Raw genomic sequence first — 27,704 nt, 5'->3', positions numbered from 1 at the left:
CTCACGAAGAGACCAGAAAGTTTTCAGCTCAAACAGGTGTTCGGTTCTCCAGATTTGTGCTCTTGAAAATTTGAAGTTTGGCTTCGATTCATCTTCACCTTAATGTTTGCATTGTCAAACTGGGTGCATATCTTTCAGATAATCCATATCCTTCGACATCAGTATCGTAAATTCTTTAATAATCCATATCTTTAATCCCAAAATCAGTGGCATAAATAGCTTGAAAATAAAAGTTTTGCAGGGTCAAGGCATTGAAGACCAGAAATATTCAAATATGCATACAGTCAGAGTGGACCAAATGAAAATCTTGAGTGCTGGAGAAAATATACTGGTTGGATTAGCGGGTTCTAAGACATTCCATACAAACACCATAGAACTATCAAAAACTTCTATTGGACTCTGAAATCAATTAATTCAATGCATTAATCAATCAGTTTATTGCTCTTTGACACTTGGTTCGCTCTGTATGCACAGAAGTTTTTGATTTTTCTTACCACTCATCCCAATATCAAAATCAAATGTACCGAATTAAGTAATATTTAAGAATTTCTATTGATGGATGAAAAGAAGACTCATTCCATACCAAAAAAAACATGATAACTTGAAATGTCTTGCATTTTCTCGAATTTCTCAGCGCACAGATCATCTTCGTTGTTATGGTAAAAAGCACTTGGTCCACTCTGGCTGCATACTTTTATCGGTTCTTATGTATCATCCAAAGTAAATTTGTTACATATCTCTCGCAGTATGCAGACATTCGTAAAACATGATCAATGTGAAATGGTGGTAAGGTAATTTTGCATCTAATTACAGAATAATCCAATTTTCCGAAGTTTTGTACTTGGTCCACTCTGACTTAACACCGACCAATTGAAACTCATAATACAGTAATTTCTCAATTACATCACGGATCCAAAAATTTTTGGCGTGATCTCCCGAAGCGTGATAAAATGAAAATGTATTTTTCTGCTACATAATTTTAATCAATATTTGAGATTTATCTTGCAGGAATAGAGCGAATGAAATGGATAGCATGTAGGAGAAAGGGTCAAACAGATATATGATAGTTGTTTAGGGTTATTTTTCAATGTAAAATGTATTAACTTTATACAATTATCGTGGCGTGATAAAATCGAACAGAAAACCGTGCTAAAATCGAGAGTGATGTAATGAAGCGATATATAAACGAGTAGTGATAAAATCGAGAAACTACTGTAATAAAATAAATGGGATTGGTGGTGCAATGGCTATCGCTCCTGCTTCATAAGCAGAATATCATGGGTTCAATCCCAGGCCCAAAGCATTTGCTAGTACCAAAAAAACCGTTTCTCTACCCGACTAAGGGTACATAATAAAATTATATCAACACATGTTATTATATTATAAGGCTTTTTCGAACATAGGTTGTTACAAACTTGATGCAGGATGTTGTTAAAATAACTAAAATTATAACAAAAAGTGTATGAATAGTAACATAAACATAACAAAATGTGTTTTAATTCTATCAAAAACATATCAAACCAAGTTATAACGTTTGATACAAAGTATCAAAATTATAATACTGTTCGATATACGATTATTTTGTATATTATTGAAATACATAACTATCTATTTATTTTGTTATAAAGTTGTTAAAAATTAACAAAAAAAAATATCTTAAAGGGAAATAAAACACATTATGTTATATTTTTGTTTTATTATGTTCAGTGGATAACGGAACCTAACAAAATTATATCATAATATAATATGCATATCATATTCTGATAAAATTTTATTATATTTTTGTTACAAGCCTCTAGTCGGGTATGCTTCCATTCTTCCATCAATATAGCACGTCTTCCCTTACGCCTGATACATAGGAAGTCTGCTACCAATGAACAAGCGTCTCTGTCATAAATTTACCACCCATACACCTTCCCGCATAAACTGGCGTAGATGCTATACACTGAGGCTGTTAGTCGCAAGCAGTCATCTGGTTGGTTCCTTGTGTAAACGCAGCTGATCTGACGATAGTAGAGTAGCAACCACGAGCGGCCAATCAAGCTTAATTGAAACTCATAAAAATAAAAAAAAGTATCGACTGTATGGTTTAATCTTAATTTTCCGACAACGCAGTCTTTATTAAGATAAACCCGTGTCGAAACTTCAGGCAAAAAAAGCACATAATAAAGAAAGATTAAGATATTTTGTTGACTCATTTAACTGAAACACGATTCCTTATTGTTAATATTAATTTGAAACTGCTAGAAATTTGTATAAGCAACATATAGGAAAATACTTCATTTCAAGTGAATTTTCATAAAACCAATATATAATAAAACCATTGTCATCACTTGAGATGATAGAGATGACAGTTTTAGTGACGTTTAACAGGTTATGTTTTCAAATCAAATTTTGTAAAAGGATCATAATTTCATAGAATGGTACGGTCGGGTTCCATATAAAGGGTCGGCCAAATCTATCAGAAACTTTTATGAGATTTTTATGTTTTTATCATTTAAAAAAATACCTCATGTATTATATTATTATCATCCTTAACTGAAATAATATTTAAATTTCTTTGACTTATATGACGTCAAATTGGCTGAAGTCCAAAAATTGAAAAATGTGACGATAAAATAGAGTACAAAATTCACATTTAAGGTTGTTTTATTTCCCCAACTATCCCCAACGTACTATCTGAATTTGATTCTGAAAGCTTATGCCGGTTTTAATGTTTTAATTTAAATAACTTTCATTTGAAGCATCTGCAACTTGCATTCAATTTGCGTTCCCATCATAAGTATACTAAAGTACCACAAAAAGAGTGTCTTCTACTTGTATATCCATAAAATGTCATGCAATATATATCAATGATATATTATATTATATTATATATTATATCATACGTCTCAATTGTTTTTGTATCAACAAATCTATTTTCCTGGCTAATGCGCGATCATCGAAAAAGTTTCGGCTCACTTTCTGCTTTTTTGTTTCCTTTTTTAATTTTTCTTAAGTTGTTGAAATAAATATACGAAATTTTGGGAAGTACATTTCCGGCTGTTCTGGAAACAATGTATGGAAAAATATAAGTGAAGCCAGACTTTTTTTTCGACTCTTCAGTCACTGAAATATAACGTTCAATTTAGTTTTTTTTTTAGGCTTTGATACATGCGTTTTTATGTCGCTCAGACCTATTTTTAAGTAGAGTAATTTACGTGTATGACATTCAGTGATTTTTTCATTGGAACCTGAGTTTTGTCCACCAAAGTCAAATACATTTACATGTAAATGAATTGTACTAGAAATACTGATTCGAATGCGTATCAACAAAATATCAAAATGAGTAGTTTCACAAATGCGCGAGAAATAATAGAAATTTAAGCTGCCTTATTCAAAAAATTTCCTAACAAAAAGTCATCAAACTTTAATTTGGACTTTAAAATAAATTTCAAACATCGCCAAATATTTTCACATATTTTCTGATTTTAAAATGCATTCAGTATTATTTTATGAAAAAAAAACATTCAGATCTAAATGACAATCGTCAAATTTGTCTATCATAATTTAAAAACGAGAGCGTTTAGAGGTATAGAACCGATGAAATAGTTAGGTGTCAAATAAATTATTCCTCAGATGTGAATGCTATCATTAAAATATGATTGTCTCTTAAAAAATTTAATCTATTTTTGTTTTTCAATTGCTTTCACTTTCGCCCCCTTTATGGCATTTTCGCCCCCCAAATTCAGTTTAAAAATTTTCGCCCCTCTGAACCTGAAAATCGCCCCCAGGGGGACGAATTCGCCCACTTTGGGAATCACTGGTCTAAAGTATCGAATTGATTGCTCATGAAAGTAACAAGCTAGTAAGTAAGCAGGTAAAATTAACTATTTTTTCCTTGTTATGAAAGGGATCTTATAAATCTTTTCAATAGTCTCGAGAGCTATAGCAAATCTTCTGCAAGTCTGCTATCCCCATATCAAAAAAGGCTTGTATATTATAATCCTTTCTCAGGAATTCAACTTCATATAACTTTCACTAGCACCAAACATTGAATCCCATTAAGTATTCCAGAAATGCTATTTATTCTTTCTTCGCTTGAAATATTGGTGAGTTTTAACGACTGTGACAACTTAAAACCAATCATTTTTCCAGAAGTTTTTAAATTACGCATTGTTTATTGATGGCTAACGTATTCTTCAAAATTTTGATCACAATTTAATCGATTTTTGGTATTATTCACGTTGAAAAACTGCACCCCCACGTGTTATCCACCACCAAACGATCGTTTATTCATTTCTCTTCGAAACAGTTGCTCGTAAAGCAAACACATTGCAAAACAATGGCACAGTCGTCGTTCATCAAACGACCGGAAATCACTGCCAATATACTCGATGACGGAATTCCAGACAGAAGCTCTCGATAGTGTCGCTTTGGAAACCATCAACAGAAACGATTCCGTGTATGGTGCCACCAAAACCATAACAATAACAGAAGCAAAAATGAAAGTCTGTGCCATATTTTTTTCGTTCTGGAAGTCCCCCTCATTAATGGTGGGTGATTTGCACGCGCGCTTTCAGCTTCAAACCCCCAACTGCAAGACCACCTGTGAGCACCGAATGTGTTTCTAAATAAGCCACCATAAGTCATTCATCAATCAGCGCAAATCAGCACCCGCATTTTTCCAACAACCACTTTGAACAGCAAATTCTAACATTTCGCGCACAGCCAGCAGTCTCTTATCAAGCGGAGCACATGGTGCAACACTCCGGCTCAGCATGCATCTATTTAAGCAAATAGCACCTATTCCCTTTCCCGCCAACAACGCATCAATCAATATCATCAGCTGCTATCATCGAATGAGCGGCAAATTCTGAATCATTCACGTCCATCACTTGCATTTTGCGAATAAAAAAAGTCAGAAAATCGCTTCGTAATGAGGTCACGTGGTGATCAACTGTTCGACCGTTTGCTCCACAGGTACTCACATTTGGACACTTTCAACTGCCACCCACTCAGCATTTTGGCGGCACTTGCTCCTCGGCACTCGGTCTAGATATCGTAAACTGCCCCCAGCACCAATCGGGTTAATCACTTCTCAAGGATTTTCACCAGTTTGCACACTTCTGATTTGATTGCACTCGAAACTCCCCCCAGAGTAGTCCACTCCAAGTTGAAGTTGAAAAAAAGTTGCACCCCCTGGCTTCAAACTCCCCGACAATTTGGAGAACGCGCGACGACCACGACTTGAAACGCAACGCAATGCCCCGTCTTTCCGCCGAGACGCTTGCAAGGGAATTAAACCGAACTCGGAAAGCTTCTGGCTCATTTATAGAGCCTCGTACTCGAGTTCGGCACCTGAGCAGCAGAGATGATATCGTCGACGTTGTCAGCGAGCCTATCGATAGCTGAGCTCAGGATTGTCCAGCATGCGCTCGATGCGTTTTTTTGCTCTTCTTGTGCACTTATCAGCTCAAGAACCAACCCCACTTCACGAGACCGTCGTCGTCCGGTTGGTACTGGACGGAGCTTTTCGCGAACGCGTTTGGGGTTTCCACGCTATACGCACACGGTGACAACGACGACGACGACGACGACGACGCAACGCGAATGTCTCATGCGCGCCTCCATAGCACAGTGGGCTAAAATGGATCAAAAGCAGCTATGTATTTAATATTTCGTGTCAATATTGAGAGCTTGCTATTGGACCATGAAATGGTGAATTGACAATCGGAAAGCGTTCAACATAGCTCATGAGACCGTACCACACACTTTCCCGATTCAAGCGAGAATAAAAAGACCACCATCGTCAGCTAAGAGTTGCGCACTTAGCTGGTAGAACCAAGGGAGGTACTCGCTGCTTCTTCTAGCTACCCGAACGTGTCTCTGGTTCTAAAATGGAAACAACCATACAAAATAACGACTAAACAATGGTGATGGCGTCATCAGATTTTTTTTTTCGAAAATGTCTATTTCATGAATTTAGCAGAATTTGCTGATTAAATGGTCAACAGCGCACTGCAGTAGCTATTTAACTGCTTGCAAATAATAGCTTTCAAGTGCATATAGATTACCTGTAATTTTGCGAATGATGATTTTAACTTTTCCGCTTCAAGCCTTAAAACTGGTTCTGGTCTTAGATTGTCGGCTTTTCAATTTTACTCTCATTTGACATCCGCCCTCCACCCTTGGGTAGAATAGTCTGGGCACTGTTGGCACTGTCCTTCTGACATCAGCTAGAGTGAGGAGATGTTTCTCGAGCTCAAACAGCGTCTCTTCTGGAATCCTGCGATTGAGTACGAAATGCTGTAGCACGTCAGCTACACGTTAGTAACCAATTAGGATCGGTGTACCAATAGTCAATCAGCTAAGGAAAAAATGTGTATAAAATCGAATCATTACTGAGACGGAGCCTGCTTCTCAGCTTAGTGTTCTTATGAGCACTTTTACAGCTACTAACTGTGAGCTTCCTTTCCAATCCGAAAACATCCTCGACCAGTGGAAATCAATCCCACCATCCTCAGCTAGATCTTGCTGAATAACTGCGCGTTTTCTATGGTTATCTGGGCCCCCAAAATCGAGTAATATAGCCAGCGATAGTATTTTTACATAGAAAAAAAAACCGTTGTCGGATTCAAAAAGTCATAAAATCATAAAGGATCATGTTTCATGTTATCATGACTACGAGTCATAAAACCATGATTATTATTCAAGAATGTGTATGCTCAAGGCGTTACGCAAATCTAACTGTCACTTTTTTTTTTTAATCAATGCATCTTCTGCCCATGGTAAAAAGAAGCAAGATATTATACTCCGAAAAATGACATTTGGCAGTGACGTCATTCCTATCGCAAACTCGAACGAGCGCAAAAAAAAAGCAAGGCCTGCTCTCCTTTACTATCCTTAAGGCCTCATGCTTGACGAGAGGAATGACGACACATTTTTTGATGGAAAATCGTTGTTTACACGTGGGAATAGCCTACCTTGTTGTGTCTACCGTGTCTTCTGCCCATAACTGCTTATTTGTAACATTCGTCAAAAGTAGGCATTGAGTAAATAAAGTACCAAGTGTGCATTTTATGGCAGTATGGGAGGAAACTAAAATTTCTAAAATTTACCAAGATCTCAAAAGTGCTTGTTGGAAGCTGAAATTTTGTACAACTTATATCGCATAGTGGGTGAATAGTTAGAAAATAATTCTGATAGAAATTTCATTGCTGCTACATTACGAGGCACATGTATAATCTCAATGTGACTGTTATGCGGTTACAATTTTTTTGGTATTTTTTTTCGAATTACCTAGAACAACATCACATATTTTAGTAAGTTGATCGAAAGTATTCATCATTTGATGACTCTCCCCGGTATTAACTCAAAATTGTCAAAAATGTCGGTTGTGACAAATATGCAGTTATGGGTAGGTCTTCCAGTGATATTTAAAAAAACTGTTTTTGTGTACGAGGGGAAATTGGAGATCATGCTCTTCAGAACTTTTCCATCGTACCGTTGGTATTCTTGGCGGCATTTCCGAGAGTTTCCGCATTGTTTCATAATCCAATGAATCTACCGGTGCTGTTCATGTTCATTCCCCACGTCTTATAACAGAGCAGCCCATACAGTAGCATGAAATCAAAGGAATAAACTTAATAAATTCAGAGGGAACTAGACTAATTGATTTCTTTGATTTATCTTTCGTAAATGGGTTAAAACGCTATCCTCACTAAACATCGACCCGAGATATAAAGTCCTTTGATGCTTTTGATCAGTTTGTTCCCACTGTGCCTCGTCGATCGGCGACAACCGGACTGAGTGCAACGCGTGCGTGGCTCGTGCGGATGCAGCATGACTGCGAAATGAGTTTGCAATCGGTTGAGACGACGACGACGACGACGCGCCGCGTTGGACTCCTATAAATCACACCGCAAACCAGCGCGGGGTTGACCCTGAAAGAAATGTTGTGTTTTTACGTGCTGAATGTGAATTGCTCAAACTGAATTGCTGTTTAACGATTGAACGGGTGATAATGACCCCGAATGGAGCGAACACACACCTCCATCCCGACGTCGAGTTGTTCGGAACATTCTGGGCATATGATAATGGGTTTCCTATATCGGAAGCATTTAATTGGGTTGGAACGAGTTTACTTACCACACAGTTCGAACGAAACGTGTAAATTTCTGAGACATATAATGCACATAATTGGAGCGTGGAGTATCATGGATATTTACATGATATGTCATGTAAACTTCAATTATATGTCATGTAATCCAGCAGAATCCTGAGTGGTTACATGACATATAACACATTTTTACATGATTTCAGACTTAAATTTACATTACGTCATGTTTACATTGCATGAATGAAGTTTACATGACGTGTAATCTTCATTATTTTTAACAGTGCATCTAAAATGGTCAATTATCATACAAATTATGTATAAAACGAAATTATAATAGCAATGACATTTGCAAATCAAAGCGAGTAGAATCAAGTAGATGCTACATTTGTTAATAAAACCTTCCTTAGTCCATAACAAAAAGTTACAATTTGTGACTTAGGGTCGTTTTACCAGCAGCTCGTAATAAGTACTCAAACCAATGTGTTGACCTATTTCAGTTAAGTTGGGCTTAAATGAAATGCACACATGTCTTCAGGAACCCTCCAGGAGATCCGCAGTTGGTCACAGTTCCAACTAAGCCATTGGGGACCGGCTACATAAGGAAAAAGTCCCTCAGACACCATTATTTTGACAACCGGAGATACCCGCATTGAGGCGTTTCGATTTTTATACCCAGAAGGCTCAATTTTCTTGGTGTTTTGAGCATGTCTATAGAGGTCTTCCATAGCCGATTGGTTCAATATTTGATATTTCGCCTGATTGTAAGCAAATGGACGCTTTATACAGTATTGGACAAAGCATTTGCAACTTTTTCGATTTTTCATATAAAATTACCAACTTTTGTAAGCAATATCTCAGTTATTAATGGACCGATTCGAGTGAAATTTTGGCAGAACATCAGACATTGCTTGAATTTCAACAAATATTTTTGAGTGATTTTACCAATCACAAATTCAAAAGCAGTAACGCTATGACTAAAGCGAATTTTTTGACGATTTTTTATACATGACATAACTAAACATATTGAAGGAATAGCTTCGTGATATCTTCAGCAAAGTTGAAGATTTTAACGAGATGAACAAGTTCGCTGAAAACAGTTTTTGTGTATTGCTATCAGATTTTGAGATAAATAGTTTTGAATTTTTCGTCGAAAATTACACTTTAGTTAAACCGTTATTACTTGTAAACTCGTGAATGAAAAATTATTCAAAAATATATGTTAAAATTCAAGTTATATCTTATGTTCTGTGAAAACTTCATTCGGATCGGTTCATAAATAACTGAGATCTAGCTTAGCAAAGTTGGTCATTTTGTATGGAAAATCGAAAAAGTTGCAAATGTTTTGTCCAATACCGTATAAACTGTGACTGCACGTTTAAACATTCAACTACAAAATTCATAACGTGCTAGGTAAGAAATTCACATACAATGGTCACAATAAGTAAATGAGATTGATTATCAACAAATTATGACCTCAAACTACAATCCGCTCAAGATAACCGATTGAATGAACGAATTCAACGATTCACCGACAACGACAGATCGCTTCTCTCGAAAGACAATCACCTCAAGCGACAACAGCCCTTCATTCATGTGATAACGAACGATCTTGATAAGCAGAAAACAACGGTGAAAAAATGTCATTGAAGTGTTGAAACAAGGTATCTTCTTTCCTCCCCCAAATGGGTGTTGCCTTCATCGAATGGGTTAATCAATGCTTGAGAGGTGTGCACAAGAAGAGGCAATTTCATTGACCGAGCGGTTTATCACACGATTCACGTATCAGCATTATCTCCAATAGCAAAATTCTTGCGTCAGTGGTTAAGCGAAAGCCAATATTGGACAAATTGCCTCTCAGTCAAGTGTGTGGAAGGAAATTACTGCCAAGGAAGCGGTAAGTCCATCGCACTTGACATAGATTACAGAGGACCTCAAGGGAAGAGTCCGAACGTTGAATCATCGTTTCTTATCGTGCTGTCAACAGGTCAATAAAAGCTTTTGAATGCCATTCTTACGATTTAGGCTCTTAACCAAAAGCGTCCTTTGACTTTGAACTATTTCCGCATTCAATATATTTAATTAAGCATCTTCCGAATTGCTTCCATTCGGCTAAAAATAAGTCACCACTGACCTACAGAACCAGTAACTGATGCGATATTGATCGTGTCAAGTTCAAAGCACCCGTACGCAAAAATCCACTCGTTTTCATCCCCTTCTCGTGGAATATCTTAAGCTGAGGCATCATTTAAATCCTAGCCGAGAAGCTGAATCGATCGCTATCATCATCACGCTGTGCCAATTCGTCGTTGTGGATCATCTGGCTTCTTTCATCTCAGAGCGCGCGAATCGCATCCACTTGTGATTGGCATTAAAGCAATGTCAACAGTTGGCGAGATGACGCAGCAGTGTGTTGTCGTGATTTGCATATATTTTGCGGATCCAAACAAACCATAAAATCAGTCGCACTCAACTGCGTGTGGTGAACATTAAAGCTAGAAGGTGTTTGGGCACCCACATGTCTAGTCGATGCCTCTCAAGACATTTTGCGTGATCTTGGAGACGCTAGTGTTATTTATGATCTGTGCAAATATCCCCATAAATTTTACGGCTGAAGCGGGATTGCCTCGGAATGCGAAAAATTCAACCGAGAGTGGCGGTCAGAGTTCGTTGGAGCACGCTGCCTGAAATGTTAACGAGCAACGCATATAATGTTCCTATAGTATACGATGCCTGGCAGTAGTAAGAATAGTTTGTAAGAATTGGAGGTCACACACAATATTGAAAACGAAGGCCAGTTTCAGTGGCACGTTCCCCTTAATTTGAAGAAAAGTAAACTAAGCAATATGAGGATATAGAGAAGGATTCCTACGTTAGCACGATTGCTGCCCAAGCTATGACATCAAAGTCATCATAGGAGATTTGAACGTTCAGGTTGGCCAAAAGGAGGAGTTCAGACCGATTATTGGAAAGTTCAGCGCCAACCGGCTGACGAACGAGAACAGCTTTTGACTGATAGATTTCGTCATCTTCAAGAATATGGCCATTCGTAGCACCTACTTCCAGCACTGCCTTCCATACCGATACACCTGGAGATCACCACAGCAGAGAGAATCACAAATCGACCACGTTCTGATTGATGGACGGCACTTCTCCGACATTATCGACGTCAGGACTTATCGCGGCGCTCTCCACTATCTGATGATGGTCAAACTGCGCCAAAAAATCTCCGTTGCTAACAACGTGCGGTACCGATGGCCGCCCCAGTATGACCTAGAGCGGCGTGAGAAATGTGCCACGACTGTGCCACTGGGCGTTTTTTTTGTCTCAGTGTGTTTTAAAAAAAAAAAAAAAAAAAAAAAAAAAAAAAAAAAAAAAAAAAAAAAAAAAAACAACACCTCGAGGCTGCATTACCGGAAGAGGGTGAGCTGGATGAAGCCTCTCTTGAAGGCAGCTGGAGAACAGTAAAAGCAGCCATCAACAATGCAGCTGAGAGCAACATCGGGTATATGGGACGAAGTCTACGGAACGATTGGTTTGACGAGGAATGTAGGCAGATTCTGGAGAATAACAATGCAGCGCGGGCGGTCATGCTACAGCAAGGGACCCGGCAAACGTGTATCGTTATAGACGGAAACGACAACAACAGACTCGCCTCTTTCGGGAGAGAAAACGCCGTCTGGAGGAGACGGAGTGCGAGAAGATGGAACAGCTGTGCCAGTCTCAAGAAACACGTAAGTTCCATCAAAAGCTCAACGCATCCCGCAACGGCTCCGTGCCGCGAGCCGAGATGTACAGGGATAAGGATGGGAGCATTTTGACGGACGAGCGTAAGGGAATCAAAAGGTGGAAGCAGCACTTCCACGAACACCTGAATGGCGCCGAAAGCACAGGCAATTTCACCACCATTTCATTCACCAGCTCAAGTACAATAAAGCTGCTGGTAAGGATGGTATCGGAGCTGAATTCATAAAGTTGGGCCCGGAGCAGCTGGCCAATTATCTGCAACGGCTGATAGGCACAATCTGGGAAAAAGAACAGCTACCGGAGGAGTGGAAGGAAAGGGTTATATGCCCCATCTACAAGAAGGATGGCAAGTTAGATTGTGAGAGCTTTCGAGAGATCACCATTCTAAATGCGGCCTACAAAGTATTATCCCAGATCATCTTCCGTCGTCTGTCACCTGTAGTGAACAAGTTCGTGGGAAGTTATCAACCCGGCTTCGTTGACGGCCGATCGACAACGGTCCAGATCTTTACTGTACGGCAAATCCTCCAAAAAGGTCGTGAATACCAGGTCCCAACGCATCACCTTTTCGTCGATTTCAAGGCGGCATACGATAGCATCGACCACGCAGAGCTATGGAAAATTATGGACGAGAACAGCTTTCTGGGAAGCTCACAAGACTGATAAAAGCGACGATGGAAGGTGTGCCAAATCGTGTGAAGGTTTCAGGCGAACACTCCAGTTTGTTTGGATCCCGCCGGAGACTACGACAAGGTGATGTACTTTCGTGACTGTTGTTCGATATTACGTTAGAAGGTGTAATGCGGAGAGCAGGGCTTAACAGCCGGGGTACGATTTTTACGAGATCCAGTCAATTTGTTTGCTTCGCGGATAATATGGACATTGTCGCCCAAACATTTGAAAAGGTGGCAGACCTGTACACCCGCCTGAAACGCGAGGCAGCAAATGTTGGACTGGTGATGAATGCGTCCAAGACAAAGTATATGCTAGCTGATAGGGCTGAACGTGATGGGGCTCGCCTAGGTAGCAGTGTTACGATAGACGGGGATACGTTCGAGGAGGTCGACGAGTTCGTCTACCTTGGATCCTTGCTGACGGCTGACAATAACGTTAGCCGTGAAATACGAAGGCGTATCATCAATGGAAGTCGGACCTACTATGGCCTCCACAAGAAGCTGCGGTCAAAAAAAATTCACACCCACACCAAATGCATCAAGTACAAATCGCTCATAAGGCCGGTAGTCCTCTACGGGCATGAAACGTGGACGATGCTCGAGGAGGACTTGCAAGCACTTGGAGTCTTCGATCGACAGGTGCTTAAGACAATCTTTAGCGGTGTGCAGGAAAACGATGTGTGGCGGCGAATGATGAACCACGAGCCCGCCCAACTCTACGGCGAACCCAGTATCCAGAAGGTGCCAAATATGGAAGGATACGATGGGCAGGGCATGTTGCAAGAATCCTGGACAGCAACCCTGCGAAGATGGTATTTGCTTCGGTTGGCGTGGAGCGCAGCGAGCTAGGTGGGCGGATCAAGTGCGTATCGATTTGGCGAGCGTAGGGCAGAACCGAGGATGGAGACATGCGGCCACGAACTGAGTATTGTGGAAATTGTTGATTTTGTGATATCTGTTTAGATGTTAACTAAATAAATAAAATGAAGGTATCAGGTTTAGGCATGTACTCTAGGCTGGTCTAACTACATTGGTCCATCTTGATCTCAGTACTTTGAGCTGTAGCTCAGAACATCAAATATCCATTCGACTGTTAGTTAGGCAATCATTTTAACTTTACAGCACATCTCTACCTAATACCAGAAAAACATAATTTAAATATTTTTTAGAAAATATACGTCCAGGTATAAAACGTTTTGATCTTATCTTATTTCTCTCAAGGCATTTTGAGGCTATTCCACTTTCGACCATAACGATGTAATTATTCGTCTTACGCACTTCCTAGATCACATTTTACGATCATCGGAATTGACGCTTCCGAATCCAGACCGTTAAACTGAATCACAAATACGTGACCTGTTCCAGAACCGTTTTGCGACAATCGCAACCCGCTTCACCGCAACAACAATTGAACTGATTGAAAATTCACCGGCACACAAACGTTGTCGATGATCCGTGTCGTGAAAAACAAACTACTGTATTTCGGAAATGATCAGAAATGATTCACACTTCCAAAGATGATCAGACAAATAACTTGTTACACGCAGAAGTGTCCCTTTGCATATATGGCTACTCATAGACATTGGACAATTGTGCGTATAATAAGCGTACACACCTAATTGCGCCAGGAAGAATCGCACATTTCAATTCAATAAATGCTCACCATTATGCTATATGAATATCAATAGCCGGTCAAGTATCAAAATGCTAACCGTTATCGCCCGACGACGAGAATAGCAAGTGCAATGAGTTACGGTCAAGACGAGTTCATCACGGAATTAAAATGCCAATGAACGACGACCTGTCGGGATTATTGGTTTGAGTTCGGAAGTGCGTGCGATTTGTGTCTATGTCTATGCAGTGCCACCCCCGCGTGTTTCCTTTCGGGGGAATATGAAGTAATATGCACCACTGATGCAAAATAACTTTTCGGGGTTTCTACCTGACCAGGCGGAAGGTACAAGATTATTACAGAAGGAGCTTCTCTGTTATTATTTTTTTATAACGCCAGGATTTATGAAACGTGTACCGTCAGTAAAGGGTGTACGGAATCAAATTGCATCACTTTAAAATGACTGTAACATTTTACCCGTTGGATATTTTCTATTGAATTGTGGGGGTAATTTGTTCAATGTGTAATTGTTTACGCTGTGTAAATTTCATTAGCAGATGTGCAAACGTTGTGAAGATTGAGTCGGAAGAACAGCAGCGGCGCAAAGAAATTTTGCGCACGTACCTCGAAAATCTGGATCTGTCTCATCGTGTCATCAGCAGAAAGCTGGGAATGGTACCATAGAATGTACCATGTGCCTCGTGTTTTTTTTTCAATAGATACCATGAAAGTTTGACCATCGATCGGAAAGAAAAAAGTGGAAACAAATGGATCTCTGTATAGTGTTAAGGATCACAAACGGGTAATTCAGCTTTGCAGAGGAATCCTAACAGTTCAGTTCGAGATGTGGCGAAAATACTGAATCTATCCAAAACATTCGTGCAAGATGCGAAAAAACGTGAAGGACTGCATACATACAAAGTCCAGAAGGCGCCTAATCGCGATGAATGGCAGAATACGATAGGTAGAACACGTGCACGGAAGCTCTACACCCAGATTTTGACGAAACCACATTGGCTCGTTATGAATGATTAGACGTAAATAAAAGAAGACTTCCGGCTCCACGACTCCAGTTTTCACTGTTCATCATAAATTTGATGTGCCTGAGGACGTAAAAAAGCAGAAAATGTCAAAGTTTGCCAAGCAATTTGCTCGTGTGGAAAGCGGAGCACCCCATTCATGACAACTAGAGTTACATGTTTCTCAGGAGCACATAAATGTACTGACGTGCCACCAACCAAACCATCTCCCAGCTCATCGGAATCCTAGTGTGCTGCGCTAGACGCAGGCTCACGAAAATTCTAAAAGCGCGCGCTAGGTGATGTGCACCCGGGGAGACTCGTCTCATGCGCTGCTCGGCGCAACGGCTCGCCATCGGTATCCAAGATGTGAAACAACTGCTTAGTAACAAAAAACCTCTACAACTATTTTCGCCTTGTCATGCAGGTGTCTAGATGGCCTACATGCTATGGTCGAAGACTCGCTATCCAAGAGTTACAATTTCGATCCTCGTTGAAAACTTTTATAATCACTTCAATTATTGCGCTAAATTTTAAACAGCACATGTGACGGAGCACATGAGACCGCAGTGAGACACATCTCAAGAAAAATGAGGCACATCAAAAAAGATCTCACAATGTACAGCGCTCCCGTGTGCTTGCAAGCAATGAGGCTCCTGCACCTAAGGCTACAGCACGTGCACAGTAACTCTAATGACAACTGGAACGGTCAATGAGCAAGCGTACCTAAAGGAATGTCTCCAAAATCGTCTACTTCCTCTTCTGAGGTCACACGATGGTCCTACGATTTTTTAATCAGATTTGGTATTGTGTCATTACTCAAAAGAGGTTCTGAAGTGATACAAGTCTAAAGAGGTCAATTTCGTACCGAAGCATCTCAACCCCCCGAACGCACCGGAACTGAGGTCAATTAAAAAGTACTGGGCCAGACACTGAAGCAGACACTGCGGAAGCACTCTAAGGAAGTGAAGTCGGATGAAGCATTGAAATTGAATAAAACAAACATGCGAAAATTTTCTTAACATAGAGAAACAAAAAAGTAGATTAGAGTACCTTGTACCTTTTAATTCCGCCCTACTTGCCCTAATTAGGGCAGTATTAAAAGGTACAAGGTACTTCAATCTACTTTTTTGTTTCTCTATTGACATTGTACTCAGAGGATTCGAATACATTAAAAAGAATTCTTAGCATATTTTATTTTGCTCCCTAAAAAATTGAAGATAATTGGTTGAACGTGCAAATTTAGCCAAATATTTGTGTGTGTTGCAATGTGATTCCGTACACCCTTTAAATCGAACATAATTTGCACCAAATAAAACAATGCACATTGGTCTCAAAGCCATATCTAGGAAGACAAAAATGATTGCGCCTAAACCGTCAATTTTAGATATATGGTGTCTTCGGCAAAGTTTCTCCATATTTTTCAGACATATTTTTCAGAGATGTGAAATTAGGGTGGCCCACATGGTTTACGAGATCAGCACATAAACTTTTTGCTGACGCATTTAGGACTACTCAATGTTCTACAATGTTTTAGAACAACCGATTTGGAGCAACTCTGCCGAAGAACCCAAATTTCTATCTCTTATGGTTCGCGAGTTATGATCTTTTTTAACAAAAAAGTTAGGGTGGTACTGAAAATCAGTTTTTCCTTGATAACTTGTTATAACATCATTTCTCGCAAAAACTTTGTTCCGAGCACTTTTAGAACTTTTGATTGCGCAACTTTTTGCCGAAAAAACTACTGTTCTATCTCTTATGGTTACAGAGTTATCAGAAATTTTCTTCGAAAAAATGGTTGTTTTCAAATGCCGATATCTTCGAAAGGCGCAAACGGATTTTCAATCTTTTGTCGCCATTAGAAAGATTATTTCTTTCTCTGTTTATGTTGAAAAAAAAACTGTGAGGACGTTTTTTGTTTGAAAAGTTTGATAAAATTTGGAAAATAATATGTTTTTAACCAAAAATTGTCTATAACTTGAAAAATATTCGAGATAGCTCTTTGGTGTCTTCAGCAAAAATGTGCAAAATTGAAAGTTCTGAAAGTGCTCCATAAAAAGTATTCATAAAAAATCAACGCTTACACATATATTCACCATAAACCGAATTTTATATGGTAAAGAAAGCGAAAAAATAGATATTTGCTAGAACAATCGAAATAACTGCATGTATGTCATTTAAAATTGAATACACATGTATTGATATCGATCATAGTAAGCGGAATCTAAGGAGTTGAAAAAAGGAAAATTATTTGCTGAAGCAGTTTTCAAGTGATCAAGGCCACCCTTTCGGTTCGTTACCCTAGACAGATATTTGGGATTTATATCTGGCTCTTGTTCAAGATTCATGCATTCTTCAACAGGCGAATGCTGCCCTGACTAATTCATTGTGGCAGATTTATTGGATTTGATTGAATTGAATGGGATAAGTTGGATGCCCAGATAGAATAATTGCAGATACTTCTATATTTCTATGTGAGGATACCACGGGAAGTAAGGTTTTGGTAATTTGAAGGAATTCTTCAAAGTATACGTTTTGTTATCGTTTGGGGTTGATAATATAATAAACGGAACCGGTATTGAACGCATGACCTTCTGCTTAGTAAGCCGAAGCGGTTGCAATTTATAACCAACCACCCCAAGTATCACCAAATACATCTTTTTGTGCAGCATTAACGATATATTGTTATATTGAAGCTCTACTTGAGTATTATATAACATCTTGTGTTATATATGAGTTATAGTACAGTATTCGTAAAACATGTCATTCAAGATCATAAATTAGAAATAACTCAAACGGTCTAGGTATTATTATAGTAGCTTCATGAGCGTTAATATAACTTTTTTAAGATTGCGCTAAAAAAGTATTTTGAATTAGTTTTCAATAACATTGAAACACCATGAAGATGCATTAACATCAGGCAAGTTGTTCATATTGACCCGGGCCTTTCTAACCCACTCCGTATGACGCTCAAAGTTTTGATCTTAATTTTTAAGGTGACAATAAGACAATTTTCAGCTGGTATAAACTTTACAAACCATTTTACACCTATCAAAGTGGAGGCTATATAAGCACTTCGCACGACTTTTCCACACTTTTACAATCAGACATACGATGCCACAAAAATTTGATAAAAAATTAAAAAAAAGTTTTCTCGCGGTCTCGAACACATGATCTTTGGATTCAGAAGTCAACACCTTGTCGCTACACCACCAAGTAATGCATAGTGGAGTCGAGATTGTTCACCAATATAAATGCAAGCATTCTATACAGTAGCACATGCTCTGTTACTCTTTGAAGTCCATCGTCATCACAGCTAAGCTACAGCGATTGCATTCGATGCTATTTGAGATATTGACATATGATGTGTTACAACAGTATTATAATCCTATTGAAAAACATCTTGTGGTGAAATATGGTCATTGTAAGGTTTGATGATTACAAGTTGCCTCACAACGTTCAATCAAAAAAACATGTGTTTCTGATGCGTATTGAATACGTTGATTATACAAGTATATGACTTCATTACCTTTCTTGAAAATGAGATGCTAAGTAAAACGTCAGTAGCGCATTATAAACACCTGTTTGAGCCAACTTGATGATTTGAGATTTATGCATGTTATTTTTACGTCGTAAATACGTTGTTCAAACAAACTATACAAGCGCTTCAGTTGTCACGTGGTACGTACGAATGCAGAGTAAAAATTTGCCGGGGGCAACATTGACGGTTCAAAAAAATGGCACGGCACAGTATATAAAGTCGTTTGGTTTATGCTGTCCGAATGTCAATTTGAGAAGTGAGCGCAATAAACACATTGTGATTATCCACAAATAGTGTGTTATTCAGGGTAGTTTGATTGATAATCATGTGGATGTTACTTAGTAACATGATTTTCATAGAAAGTTAAGAATATTTAATCGATAAACATCCGAACATTTTTTGACGGCACTGCAGGCTTCGTGAGGAAGACGCCATATTGTGTTTCTGACATTGGGAATTGATCCGCTGAAAAATTCTATGATGGCACACATATTTTTAGGATAGTTTGTTTTGTGTTTCCATTTCATTGGGCCCATGAATTTACAATTAATAAAATTGTGCATTTCACAATAAATCTGGAGCCGCACACAGTTTGAGTACACTATTGGGAATCAACAGAAGAAAAGTTAATAGTCACCATAAGCAATTCGTGAAGAGAAAAAAAAAAACATTCGCTTTCATTATTTTGATTTTGTTTTGAACTGATGCTATCAAAACAAAACTAGATGTAATATGTAAAACAATACATCTTCTTAGCTTCAATATAACAAGTAAGTATTAGTGATGCTATGTAATACATCTTTAACACATAATTGTATGTTCTAATGATGTATTGGGAAACATCTTCTATGACTTGAAAGATGTTTTATAAGCCGCCATTTTTTGCGCTGTTTCGGTGATATAAGTGTACAAAATAAAGTTATCTATATTCAAAACAAAACATACCAATTTGTATGAATCAAGTATTTTATTCATTTATAAAACAAGTTGTGTTACTTGGGACGGCATATGTTAGCTGGACAAACATTATGTCACGTGAAATAACAAGACACCGTTTATGGATTAATGTTCCATGGATCACTGTTAAAACTGCTTCAGCAACTAACTTTCCCTAACTCCAAAAATTTCGCTTACTGTGATCGATCTTATTTCATTACATATATTTTCAATTTTAAATGACTTTACATACAGTTATTCCGGTTGTTCCTGCAAATATCTCTTTTTTCGCATTCTTTACCATACAAAATTCGGTTTATGGTGAATATATCATAGAGCAATGATTTTTTTATGAATACTTTGTATGAAGCACTTTCAGAACTTTCAATTTTGCACATTTTTGCTCAAGGCACCAAAGAGCTATCTCGAATATGTTTCAAGTTATGGACATTTTTCGGTTGAAAAACATATCATTTTCAATATTTTATCAAACTTTTCAAACAAAAAACGTCCTCACAGTTTTTTTCATCATAAACAGAGAAAGAAATAATCTTTCTAATGGCGACAAAAGATTGAAAATCCGTTTGCGCCTTTCGGAGATATCGGCATTTGAAAACAACCATTTTTTCGAAGAAAATTTCTGATAACTCTGTAACCGTAAGAGATGGAACAGTAGTTTCTTCGGCAAAAAGTTGCGCAATCAAAAGTTCTGAAAGTGCTCGGAACAAAGTTTTTGCGAGAAATGATGGTATGAAAAGTTATCAAGAAAAAATTGATTTTTCAGTACCACCCTAACTTTTTTGTTAAAAAAGATCATAACTCGCGAACCATAAGAGATAGAAATTTGGGTTCTTCGGCAAAGTTGCTCCAAATCGATTGTTCTAAAACATTGTAGAACATTGTGTAGTCCTAAATGCGTCAGCAAAAAAATTTATATTGCGATCTCGTAAACCATGTGGGCCACCCTAATTTCACATCTCTGAAAAATATGGAGAAACTTTGCCGAAGACACCATATATCTAAAACTGACGGTTTAGGCGCAATCATTTTTGTCTTCCTAGATATGGCTTTGGGACCAATGTGCAATGTTTGAAGGATGTTCGAAAATAACAACATTAGAGTAAAGTGGGGCAAAAGTTCGAGTGGGGTAAGAGTTTCTTTTTTAAATTTCTAGCTCAATTTATAACAAATCTTATAAATGTCATGGGGGTTCGAATGCTATTCAAGTAAGAGACTTTCAATCCAAATATCATAAAAATCGATTGAGATTTGGAAAGTTATGGCTATTTGTTGTTTTTCGACGTGAATATTGTAATTTTTAGTCAAACTTTCATTGCATTGAACCAATTGAAGATAAAATCTTTTTCAATATTTTATGTAAGGGCGTTTCAAGGCCTATCATAAGGTTGCTTTGAGGTGTATTAGTTTTTGCATAAATGCTTGAAAACAATTTTTGGCCCATAGTGGGGCAAAAGTTCGAATATGCGGGGCAAAAGTTCGACCCATGTATAAACTCACGGAAAAATTTGCAAATTGCCTAAAATCCACATATTATCTTCAAATTTAGTTGAATTTGTCTGATCGTGTGAAAATTGTCACCAAAATTTTACATTTCCACTTAGTTTTGCGAAAAACTGATATTTTTGAGTATATTACAATTAACCCGGTTTTGGGCAATTTTTCGATGAAAATTTAGTGTGTATTTTTCGTCAAACTTAAGTTAACGGCTGGTGTAAAGTATGCCTGTCATAAAAGGATCGATATTTTGTGTTTTAGCCAGCGAACTTTTGCCCCACACTAGATTCGAACTCTTGCCCCACCGGTGGGGCAAAAGTTCGAATAAGACAATCAATTTTGAAACTGTTATAACTAAAAATGGGTAAATATTTTGACACAAGTTTGTTCAGCAAAATTATAGCCAATATGTTGAAGGTTCACTGTATGGTATTTGTTTTGTTTTACCTGCTATTGTTTTCCTGGAAACTTTAATTATACCACTAAGGTCGAACTTTTGCCCGACCTTACTCTATTGCAAATTATGTTACTACCCATGCTGTTGTTATGTTACTACAACAGTTGTAATGTCAAGTGTCAAAAATACAAAAAAAAAATATTGGTATACAATTTGTTGCAAAAAATATAACGATTTAGAAACAAAAAAACTTTTCTCTCTAAATTTTTCCTAAGAGCTTCATCGGAAATTTATTCAGGTATTTTCGCAAAATTTACTTCAGATATTGTCCTGCAGATTTCTGCAGGATTTCATATGATTTGTATTTGAGTGATTCCAAGCAACAGCACCAAAATTTGGTAAATTTTTTAATTCATTTTTTTCTATTGAGCTGAAACTTTGCACAGTTTTCCAGTTCCATCTAAATCGTCATTTTCCGATATCAAATCTCCAAGTTGAGTCACGACTAACTTTTCAAAAGGGTGTATGTGAAAATGGTTCAAAAATATTCAAAAAGCTGCACAGCAAAAACGGTTCGTTCGATTGTTAGACAACTAAAGAAACAAAGTTAGACAACTAAATAAAGATTCCAAAAAAAAATACGCACAGTAAAAAAAATTTTTGTTTGCTTTAAAAAACATAATTTTTGACACAAAAACTCAAATATCTCAAAACTCTATCGGAATACCAACGTAATTTTTTGAGGGAAAACGGTCCATTATATTAGCTATCTACCATAAAAATTTGGTGATGGTAAACCAATAAACAAAAAAGTTATGACATTTCAAACATGTCACAATTTTCACATTTAGTAGAAAAAAAAATTTTTTTTTTTCGGTGTAAATTATTACGGGAACCGCAGTTTGTTGCTGATTTTATTGTTAAGGGCTTTGCGTGAATTAAACAAGTCGTTTTCATGTATTCATTAGTATTATGTATATTATATGTATAAATATTATGTATATGTATAAATATTATATGTATATGTATATATGTATAAATTAAAATAAATTAACAGATTACACGAAAATATTTTTTTTTTACCAGGATATTTTTTTTTAGAGTATGATCGATGAGTTTTTAAATGTTATATATAAACTTTAAAAGTTTTGGATTTGGGTATACGTTATGAGATCATGAAAACATTTTATTAATACTTATTTATTTATTTATTGTTATTCAATTTTTTTACAATATCGAACACTTTTGCATCATTATCAGTACAGTTCGAGTATAGGGTAGATGTACCAATAGTGGAGGTACTAAGCACGATTGAACTTCGGTTAACCGCTTAAATTCAAGAAGCGCAATTAATGTACATGTTAATGTTGTAACGGAAGGTAACGACCATTGACTGAATGAGAAAAATGATTTATTCGCAGTAATCCACGGCATGTCAGTGAAAAATAATACCTCCACTATTAGTACACTGTTCCTTTAGTTGCGGTATATTTTTAATTTGTGTTCCTATAGTTGCGGTATGCGTTGTTTTCTTATGGGATCCTCCACTATAGGAACACTTTACCGCAACTATTGGTACAAGTAAGTAAAGTTTTAGCAATTTTAGTGATTTCATCAGTTTCAAGGCGATTTGGACGCTCTTTTCAACTATTCAGTGTATCATTAAGCAAATAAGTCGATTGGAAGTGTCGGATCTGTGGCTAATGTAATAAAATCAGTGAAAACGGCACTACCGCAACTATAGGAACACCCACAACTAAGGGAACACTTACCCTAGTTTTGCTTTAATTTTATTTTCTGACAATGGAATGAAACAGTGAAATTTTTGGGTTCCTTGGATCGTTTTCGCGTTATTATATTCTTTGGCTAAACTTGCTCTTGTGGCCATGCGCTTTATGGTTCCTCCAATAGCATCACAAGGACCTTTGCCATGTGACGTAGCAAAGAAATGCCATTCTGCATCAATTCTGTACTTTGATTTAAATTGACATAGGCTCGAAAAATTCTTACGGTTTTTGTACTACGATGCTGCTCCATCAGACATGAAATATATCTTTCTGATTTCTTTATCCTTATCAACGCGTAAAAAGTTAATCATTTTGGCAATGAACAAATTTACAGATACTGAGTCGTGTCTTAAATCTTCGGAAATTACAATAAAACTAAAATGTTCAATTTGCGTACTTCCATTGAAATAAATAACGAATGGATGAATTGTAGCTTGTTATACGTTCCAGTGATGGGACTGCACTTCATCTTGCAATACAAAGCTATAGTTTTCAGAAAAATCACAAATGACTAAAAATTCACCATCTTGTATTTTTGTATTTTTTAAAAAGCGGGATTGCTCTGTTTTAATAAAGTCGTGAGGAATTAAACTTTCTAATTTCAAGCAAAAAAATGACAGAAACTCATCTACAGGTTTTACAATAGTTTCTAGGTCACACCTATCCGTGGTCACCCATTGCTCAAATGATAACTGATCAATATAATTTTCTTCAAACTCAGCGAATAAAGTATTTTCCAATGATGAAGAATCTGGACAATCCGAACAAGACCGTAGATAGCAATTTGATGTTGTATTTTCACACAAAAGACTACCAGTTAACATTTTAATATCCTTTGATAAATTGATTCTTTTCAAACTATGTAAGATTAGGTTAATATTTTCGTGTGTTGTGCACACACAAACATTATGTGTTCCTGAATTGGATAGAAGCTTGCATTGCCTTGGACGAAGGCTTGCAAATGAGGAAAAACCTACCTTAATATTTTCGTTAATTTCCTTGAAGCGTGTATACGCTTCTTTCAAAGTAGTCATCATTAATCGTTTTTGGATTGCTTGACGCTTTCCATCTTTTTTTACAGATACATAATCTTTTTGGCCAGGCATAGCTCTACTTACTTCATCGTCTTCAAAATATTGAATTATTTTTTCTTTTGTCTCATCTGTTAATGAAGTACTCGACCTAGCATTTTTGGTTGCAAGACAGTTATTTTTGAATTGTTTTGCCTCTTTTGCTGTATTTCTATTGGTTTTGAACTCATCAATGGCGTCTTGAATAGACCACGAGCTTGGCAGCATCGACAAAATCAATAATTTTTCTTTCCTTGTCGTGGCTAGATTCGAGAACCTTTCCTTCATATTCATAATTACCTCATCGTAGTCTGTATTTTCCACATCCTCAGGTCCTAATTTGAAGAGGTTTCTTCGTACAGCTTCGTTGATTTCACGGTATTTTTTCTCGGGATAATTGACGTAACCCATCTTCGTCCATTTAATCGGAGTCACTTTTATTCCAGCTATCCCTTCGTTGAAGCGTTCGATGTTGACCTTCTGGATGCACTCATCTTCTGATTGATTTGTTGAAACAGATGTCGCTGATGGTACCGTGGCAAGACTATCTGCACTTGGTACTTCTGGTAACTCCTCAGTTGTTGTCGGTGCATCTAGTAATTCCTCAGTTGTTGTTGTTTTCGAACTTCCTGCAACCTGATCCACCGATGATGTACAGATTGCCCGTTTGTCAACGTTTAAACGGCAGGACGTACAAATGCGTAAATTTGTATTCAATGTAGACATTGGAGCATAACCAGCCGCTTTCAGTTTATCTATGGTGCTTTCGGTGAGATTTCGTAGCTCTTTCGAACACTTTTTTTCTGCAAACGGCCTGCATCAGTTGAGAAAGCGACTACTCATGTTGCTCGTTAGATTTTAATAAACAAAATCACTTTTAAGTTTTTACTGACTAGTTTGGTGTCGTTTGCTTGACTGAAGAAAAATTTTACAATTAAATCTTTTATAACCATAGTGGTAGTATATTTTTAGCTTTTTCGTGAGTATGTTCATGGTATGTACCTATCATGTTTTTGATGTTGTTGAAGTTACTGGCTTTCTCCCAAATATGATTAACAAAGTCTATTCTCTACCAAGGCGGGTCTATACCCAGGTGTAATCAGATTTTAACTTTGTGGAGAAAACCAGCGCCGAGAAAACCGACCTGCTTTACGTATACTAGATCACCTGGGTATAGACCCGCCTTGTTCTCTAAGAGGTAAACTTTTTGCAGGTGAGCAATTCTCGCTGAAACCAGGCCGCCATCGGCACCCATCGTTAGAATTCCAATTTTATGTCTCTGATCGCTAGCTTTCGATAAAACTTAAGGGTGGTCCTTTTTGTTTTCTCAAATTGGTGGACCCCTCGTACGCCAGCTAGCTAAACAGTTTGCAAAAAAGCCCATTTTTTGATAAATCTTGGGTATTTCTTCACGTGATATGTCTCATATTTCTTTTGGAACACATACCAAACTTAATGGCATCGTATAGAGAAAGGATATAGCTTTCATTTGAAGTTAAAAAAAATCCGGCGGCCATTTTGAATTTGGCCGCCATCTTGAATTTTGTTAGAAAAATCGTTTTTTCACCATTAGCGCACCGCTCGTTTTGAATTCTGAGATCACCATCAGAAAGCTGAGGAAAAATTGCGTAAGATAGGCTACAGAAACTAGGTGTGCAATGGTATTTACCCTATGAAATGAACGATTTTCTAAAACATGTTCCACGATTTTGACGTATATGGCGAGTGCAATCAATGCAAACATCATTTTTGGTACAACAAAGATACAAGTTTTCAATAGTTGGTGTATTTTTCGAGTCAGATGAAGAATAGAAGTATGATTTTGAGTGAAAAAATCTGGCGGCCATCTTGGATTTTGACGCCATCTTGGTTTTAAGTAGTAGAATGAGTTTTCACCTTGATAACACTCAACATGTTGAATTTTAATGCCACCGTTACACTTACTATTCTTCTTGTTCTTCTTTTTCCTGACGTTACGTCCCTACTGTAATAGAGCCAGCCCCTAAGCTTCAAAAATAAATTAACAAGTAGAATTTTTTAACGCTTATTTACAACCTGAATGATTGTTCTGCATATCTGCGAGTTGAAAAATTGCATTAATTCTTTCATTTATTTGGTCTAAAACCATTGATAGAAATGAACAATCTGTTGAGCAGCTAAAATAAGATAAGAAATAAAGAATCTGTTTGTTTTTTAACGGAGATCTTTAATTAATTAAACATGAAGAGCGCTGAGCTGGTAAAAAATCATTCTACTGCTAAAAACTAAGATGGCGTCGAAATCCAAGATGGCCACCAGATTTTCCAAACTCAAAATGATTCACCTGAGTTTCGGCATTACGTCCACATTAGAACAAAGCCTGCTTCTCACCTTTCAATTTCGCTATTTTTCACATGCATGTTGGGTGTTAGTAAAAACAATACTTTATGATTCAGAAAATCAAGGTTTTTTTTTGCTTAAAAATTTAAGATTTCCATTCTAAATTAATGCATTTTTGGAAATGTTTTACGTTAAAACTACAGATATTACCACAAAACTTACTAATGTCCCAACGCACAAATTATAAACTTCATTCGATGACAAAAAAAGCATATGGTAAAAAAAAAATTTGTTTATTTCAATCAATGTTTTTGGACGGTTTTTAATCATTAAATTTATTTATTCATAATAACTGAATTCAAAGATATGTCGAAGAAATATTCTGTTATTTAAAATCGTATTATAAAAGAAAATTCCTATTTAATAACCTGTATTTATAACTAATAAAGCTGAGTATAAGGCTCGGTTCCACTAGGGACGTAACGTCAGGAAAATGAAGAATAATAAGAAGAAGAGTATACGTAACCTTGTTTTTATTGGTAACCTCTAAATTCGACATGCTGAGTGCTATCAAGGTGAAAAATTCATTCTACTAGTCAAAATCAAGATGGCGTCAAAATCCAAGATCGCCGCCAGATTTTATCACTCTAAATAATACTCCTATTCTTCATCTGACTCAAAAAATACACCAACTATTGAAAACTTGTATCTTTGTTGTACAAAAAATGATGTTTGCATTGATTGCACTCGCCATATACGTCAAAATCGTGGAACATGTTTTAGAAAATCGTTCATTTCATAGGGTAAATACCATTGCACACCTAGTTTCTGTAGCCTATCTTACGCAATTTTTCCTCAGCTTTCTGATGGTGATCTCAGAATTCAAAACGAGCGGTGCGCTAATGGTGAAAAAACGATTTTTCTAACAAAATTTAAGATGGCGGCCAAATTCAAAATGGCCACCGGTTTTTTTTTAACTTCAAATGAAA

General features: G+C 37.3%; 1 protein-coding gene across 2 annotated transcripts in view; it reads right to left on the bottom strand.

The window, feature by feature from the left end:
- The window catches only part of LOC5571677 (putative inorganic phosphate cotransporter), an 83,544-nt gene that overhangs the window by 34,078 nt on the left and 21,762 nt on the right, over nt 1-27,704 (bottom strand). Inside the window, exon 1 of one of the 2 annotated variants that reach the window (XM_001653714.2) lies at nt 4,971-5,303. The exons of the other annotated variant lie outside the window; for it this stretch is intronic. Coding sequence (XP_001653764.1) covers nt 4,971-5,004 — 34 coding nt within the window. The 5' untranslated portion in view covers nt 5,005-5,303. Of the gene's footprint in view, nt 1-4,970; nt 5,304-27,704 lie in introns of those variants that run through there. 2 annotated transcript variants of the gene reach the window in all.

The sequence above is a fragment of the Aedes aegypti genome, chromosome 2, assembly GCF_002204515.2.
Source record: "Aedes aegypti strain LVP_AGWG chromosome 2, AaegL5.0 Primary Assembly, whole genome shotgun sequence".
NCBI lineage: Eukaryota > Metazoa > Arthropoda > Insecta > Diptera > Culicidae > Aedes > Aedes aegypti.
This window is presented reverse-complemented; position numbering and strand designations above follow the sequence as displayed.